Source organism: Nicotiana tomentosiformis, chromosome 1 (genome assembly GCF_000390325.3).
Source record: "Nicotiana tomentosiformis chromosome 1, ASM39032v3, whole genome shotgun sequence".
Taxonomy (NCBI): Eukaryota; Viridiplantae; Streptophyta; class Magnoliopsida; order Solanales; family Solanaceae; genus Nicotiana; species Nicotiana tomentosiformis.
This window is the reverse complement of record NC_090812.1, coordinates 118,125,797-118,132,309: the sequence shown is the minus strand read 5'-3', so window position 1 is coordinate 118,132,309 and position 6,513 is coordinate 118,125,797. Positions and strand designations below refer to the sequence as shown.

The window sequence follows — 6,513 nt, the reverse complement described above, 5'->3', positions numbered from 1 at the left end:
CCCCCCCTTCCATCAGATTAGGACTTGAGGAGTGCAGTGCATTTGTTGGCACAGTTGATAGCTACCCAGCAACAGGCTAGGGCATCCGCTACTGCAGGACCTTCTGAGGGATTTGGGAGTTCAAGGGTCCGAGAGTTTATTACTTTTAGTCCCCCAGAGTTCACGAGGACAGATCAGAGGGAGGACCTGCAGGATTTAATAGATCAACTTCACAGGATCTTTCGGGTTATGCATGCCACAGAGAAAGAGGCAGTTGAGCTAGCAGCTTTTCGACTCCGAAATATAGCCATCCTTTGGTACGAGGGATGGGAAAGGTCCAGGGGACGTGATGCACCTCCTGATATTTGGGAGAATTTTTCAGATGCCTTCCTTGACCAGTACTTACCGCGAGAGATCATACAGGCCTGAGTCGATCAGTTTCTAGCCCTCAAGTAGGGGAATATGAATGTTTGAGAGTATAGTCTCTATTTTGACTCATTGGCCAGATATGCACCATCCATAGTACCTACTATGCGGGACACGATCCACAGGTTTATAGTAGGGTTGGCCCCAAAGTTGACCGAGGCATGTGCCACCACTGCATTACAAGATAGTATGGATATCTCCCAGATTCAGGCATTTGCCAAGAATATAGGAAGGGGTAGGCGTCGGCAGCAAAGTACGGAGAGGACTGACTCAGGACAGCTTAAGAGGATGAGATTTTCCAAGTCTCAGAAGCAGTCTCAGGGTAGTTACAGGCCCCAGTACTTCGAACGGCCACCTAGATCTCCTCCACCTCAACTACAGGGTTACAGTTATGACCGCTATACTCAGTCAGGACCAGGTGAAAGCTCCCAAGCATCAGGTTTGCAGCGACAGCAAGGTTCGGGGCAGACATCGCCATTTTTGCCGCAGTGTGCCATCTGCGGTAGAGGACACTTGGGCCAATGCCGAGCCAGTTCTGATGCTTGTTATACATGTGGACGTCCGGGGCATATGATGCGAGATTTCCGAAATAGAAATTCTGGGGGTATGGCACAACCAGCGAATTCAGCAACAGGATCATCTATGTCTGTGCATCCTTCAGGGTGCGAGTCTCAGTCTTCGGCTGGTAGAGGTCGAGGCAGAGGTAGAGGTTTCAGTTCAGGTGGTAAACAGAATCGTAGTTATGCGTTAGCGGGTCAACAGGACCAGGAATCCTCACCAGACGTTGTGACAGGTATGTTGACCATTTGCTCTCATGATGCTTATGCCTTGATAGACCCAAGATCTACTTTATCATGTATTACACCATTTGTCGCGGGGAAGTTTAGTATAGTACCTGAAATACTAAGTGATCCTTTTGCGGTATCTACACCGGTCGGAGAATCGATTATCACTAGACGGGTTTACCGAGGTTGTATGGTGTCAGTTTGTGGTCGTCAGACCTCAGCCGACCTAGCTGAGCTAGAGATGTTGGATTTTGATGCTATCATGGGCATGGACTGGTTGGCATCTTGCTATGACACAGTTGATTGTCGAGCAAAGATAGCTAGATTTCATTTTTCGGGTGAGCCAGTCCTTAAGTGGGTAGGTAATACAGCGACACCCAGAGGTATGTTTATTTCCTATCTGAAAGCGAGGAAAATAATCGCAAAAGGGTGCATTTATCATATTGTGCGAGTTAGAGATGTGGATGCAGAGATACCTACACTTCAGTCTATTCCAGTAGTAAAAGAGTACGCAGATGTATTCCCAGATGAACTTCCAGGTATTCCTCCAGAGCGAGATATTGATTTTGGCATCGATTTTCTTCTGGGAACTCAACCAGTATCCATCTCTCCATATAGAATGGCACCTGCCGAATTGAAGGAGTTGAAGGAGCAGTTAAAAGATTTACTGGAGAAAGGTTTCATCAGACCCAGTACCTCACCTTGGGGTGCATGGGTACTATTTGTACGGAAGAAAGATGGCTCGCTGAGGATGAGTATCGATTATAGGAAACTGAACAAGGTAACTATTAAGAATAAGTATTCAATTCCAAGGATAGACGACCTATTTGATCAGTTGCAAGGAGCTAGATTCTTTTCAAAGATAGATTTGAGGTCGGGGTACCACCAGGTTAGAGTTCGGGAGAGAGATATTCCCAAGACAGCTCTCAGGACCCAATATGGCCACTTCGAGTTCCTTGTCATGTCCTTCGGGTTGACGAATGCACCTGCCATATTTATGGACTTGATGAACAGCCTATTCCAACCATATTTAGATCTGTTTGTGATAGTCTTTATTGATTATATTCTGGTTTATTCACGTTCAGAGGATGAGCTTGTGGACTACCTGCGAGCGATACTCCAAACCCTCCGTGATAATAAATTTTATGCAAAGTTTTATAAATGTGAGTTCTGGTTGAAGTCTGTAGAATTCTTGGGGCACATTGTATCCGATGGAGGTATAAAGGTAGACACTCAGAAGATTGAGGTTGTGAAATCCTGGCCTAGACCCACCACTCCGACAGAGATTCATAGCTTTCTAAGCTTAGTAGGATACTACCGGAGGTTCGTAGAGGGTTTTTCTTCTCTTTCAGCACCATTAACAAAGTTGACGCAGAAAGAAACTAAGTTTCAGTGGATGGAGGCTTGTGAGCGGAGTTTTCAGGAGCTTAAAAATAGGTTGACTTCAGCACCAGTTCTAGCACTTCCAGAGGGTCCAGATGGTTATACCATTTATTGTGATGCCTCAGGTGTCGGGTTAGGATGTGTCCTGATACAACGTGGGAAAGTAATTGCGTATGCTTCAAGGTAGTTAAGGAAGCATGAGCGGTTGTCCATGCATTTAAGAAATGGCGGCATTATTTATATGGTGTTCATGTTGATGTATTCACAGATCATAAAAGCCAACAATAGATCTTCGAGCAAAAAGAGTTGAATTTGCGACAGAGGCGATGGCTTGAGTTATTGAAAGATTATGATGTTAACATTTTCTACCATCCAGGGAAAGCTAATGTTGTAGCAGACGCCTTAAGACGCCGAGTAGAGGCCAAAAAAAGACAATTAACTAGAGAGATTCATCAATTTGCTTGTTTGGGGGTTTGGTTAGTAGACTCTAGCAATGGTGGAGTTGTACTCCACAATACTGCAAAATCATCCCTCATAACTGAAGTAAAGGAGAGGCAGTACGAGGATTCAGAGTTGGTCAAGTTGAGAGTGCGAGTTCCGCAGCAGAAGGAGCCATTGTTAGAACTCAAGGGAGATGGGGTTCTCAGATACATAGGTCGTTTGTGTGTTCCAGATGTAGCAGGGCTACGAGACATGATTATGTCAGAGGCACATCATTCGTGGTACTCCATTCATCTTGGGTTGACGAAGATGTATCATGACATTAAGGATGTGTGTTGGTGGGACGATATGAATAAGAACATTGCTGAGTATGTCGCTCAGTTCCCTAGTTGCCAGCGAGTGAAGATAGAGCACCAGAAGCCCGGAGGGCTAATGCAGACTATAGAGATCCCAACATGGAAATGGGAGGCGATAAACATGGACTTTATCACGGGTTTACCTTATTCTCATCATAAATTCGATTCCATATGGGTGATAGTCGATAGGCTCACGAAATTAGCTCATTTCCTACCGGTCAGATCTATATATACAAATGCAAAATTATATATTAAGGAGATAGTGCGACTACACGGAGTACCAGTATCTATTATATCTGACTATGGGGCCCAGTTTATGGCACATTTTTGGAGGTCATTTCAGAGAGGTCTAGTAACTCAGGTGAATCTCAGCACAACTTTTCATCCACAAACTGATGGACAAGCCGAGCGCATAATTCAGATGCTCGAGGATATGTTACGAGCATGTGTGTGGGATTTTAAATGAAGTTGGGATGAACATCTACCTCTTATCGAGTTTGCATATAATAATAGTTACCACTCCAGTATCCAGATGGCTCCGTACGAGGCTTTGTATGGGCGTAAGTGCATATCTCATATAGGGTGTTTTGATGTTGGAGAATCTAGGTTGCATGGGCCAGACTTGATTCAGCAGGCCATAGAAAAAGTAAAGCTCATACAGGGGTGACTGTTGACAGCTCAGAGTCGTCAGAAGTCATATTCTGACGTGCGGCGATGAGATTTAGAGTTCGGGGCTAATGACTGGGTATTCTTAAAGGTGTCACCTATGAAGGGTGTGATGAGGTTTGGCAAGAAAGGCAAACTTAGCCCACGGTATATTAGGCCTTATAGAATCATTTAAAGAGTGGGTCAAATAGCTTATGAGTTAGAACTGCCCACAGAATTGGAGTCTGTCCATCCAATTTTTCACGTATCCATGCTAAGGATGTGCATTGACGATCATACCCGAGTGGTGTCCACAGATGATGTACAAATTATGGAGGACTATTCATACGAGGAAATTCTGGTTGCCATCCTAGACCGACAAATCCGCAAGTTACGGAATAAGGAAATAGTCTCCATAAAGTTTTTATGGAGAAGAAAGAATGTGGAAGAGATGACGTGGAAAGCGGAGGAAGAAATGAAGTCTAAATACCCCTACCTATTTCAAACTGAATATATGGCTCGAGGTGGGGTACCTCAACACAGCTCTATTCAAACCGGTAGGTCATCAGGTAAGCTCTTATATTTGACGTTTAGAATTTATAATAGACAGCTATGTGAGGCCAAGTGTGGCATGTATAGCATGTTTTCTGGCTGCGTGCAGGTGGTTTTAGTCTAGTGTACGGAGGAGACTCTAGCAAAATTTTTCCAAATTATCTAAGAGTAGACATTCGAGGACGAATGTTTCTAAGGGGGGAAGGATGTTACATCTCGCGTTTTTCGTACGTTAAAGTTTCGTCTTCAGTTAATTGATATAAACTCGGGGATGAGATTATCTTGAGGTTAGCATATTTATGCTATTTATAACAAGCAATAAGTAAGTGCCATGAAGGAAAGGGTACACGAATTAAAGAATATGAGTTTCGTTGAAGGTTGTCGATTTTGGATAAAATACGGTCCGAGCTATAATACCTGATACTTATGGACTAGTACCATACAAGGTACCATATGACCGTGATAGTATGATGTATAAAGTATATTAAAAATGAGTAGAATTTTAAGTAATTTGAGACAATTCTTAATTATGCGGGTAATTGGTTAATTATTGGATAATGGGATATTACCCACTTAATTAAAGAATTATTTGGATAAAGATGGAAAAGACCAACGTGGCAACAAGCCACTCTTTAACCAAATGACTCTTGATCAATTTTAAATAGGTGGCAACCTAATCTACTAAGTACAAGACATGTTAATTCTAATAATTTCCATACAAAGCAATGCTACAATCAGAAAGGGGGACGTTAGCCATTCTTACAACCTTTCAAATAATTTCATTCTAAAAAACACTTCAAATCAGATTCTAAACCTTACACTAGCAACGTGATTCTTCCAAATTCCTAGACAAAAATCCAACTAGAATTATTGAAATCATAGCAATGTATAATTTTGCGGTTCTAAAGGAGTACGGTACTACCTTTTCCAAGAACATCAGCCTACTGTGGTCGAGCGCCTATGAGCTTCATATCCATTTGAGTATTTCTTTTTTCCAGTCATGAGAGCAGAGAATCTATATATACAGTATTACAGTATTTTCATTACCATCGAGCTATAATCGATGGGCAGGCCCCTATTGGGAAACCTCCAATTAGATGTTAAGTTATATACCGAGCCTACTGTGGTCGAGCGCCTATGAGCAAGCCCAGTTGGTCGAGATATAGAGCCTAGTATGGCCGAGCGCCTATGAGCGAGCCTACTACGGCAGAGTAGTTATATATATATATATATATATATATATATATATATATATATATATATATATATATATATATATATATACACCGAGCCTTATAGCGTCGGACAGCTATTTTACTTACTATATTGAGAAAGTTGAGTCAGTATCAGCAGGTAAGCATATCTTCGGATTATCTTTGACTTCCAGTTGCTTTCACTTATTATATTATGAGTTCAGTTTCAGCTTTCAGTATATTGCCTTACATACTCGGTATATTATTTCGTACTGACATCCCTTTTCTGGGGGCGCTGCATTTCATGCGTGCAGGTTCAGACAGACAGACGGGTAGACCTCCTCAGTAGGTGTTGCCCGAGTTCAGCTTTATCGGTAAGCTCCCCGTCCTTCGGAGTTGCCGGGTCTAGAAGTTTTGTGTACATCTTGTGTATGTATGTAGATAGGTTATGGGTAGGTGGGGGCCCTGTTCCGATCAAAGTGCATCCATCAGTAGAGGCTGGTAAATATATCCTGTCAGTTAGTGCATTATGTTGGGCTGGTAAGCCTTTTATGTATATTTTGTTAGTTTTCCAGCTGTAGTAGTTATGACGGCCTTGTCGGCCCAGCTTTATATTGATATTTAATCAGCATTCGTAGTTGTCTTGCAATGTGGCCCATGGCCAAAGTATGACATCACATGTTCAGAGTTCCTTAGTCGCAAGTTGGTACGCAAGGATAGGTGCGGCACCGGGTGCCGGTCTCTCCCCCCCAG

General features: G+C 42.8%; 1 protein-coding gene across 1 annotated transcript; it reads left to right on the top strand.

Moving 5' to 3' along the window:
* The first annotated feature begins 594 nt into the window (after positions 1-594).
* Positions 595-3,529, top strand: LOC138908977 (uncharacterized). The gene is made up of 4 exons (XM_070199852.1): positions 595-1,198; positions 1,661-2,671; positions 2,950-3,248; positions 3,404-3,529. The coding sequence occupies exons 1-4, from the start codon at positions 595-597 to the stop codon at positions 3,527-3,529; spliced, it is 2,040 nt and encodes a 679-aa protein (XP_070055953.1).
* Positions 3,530-6,513: the final 2,984 nt, after the last annotated feature.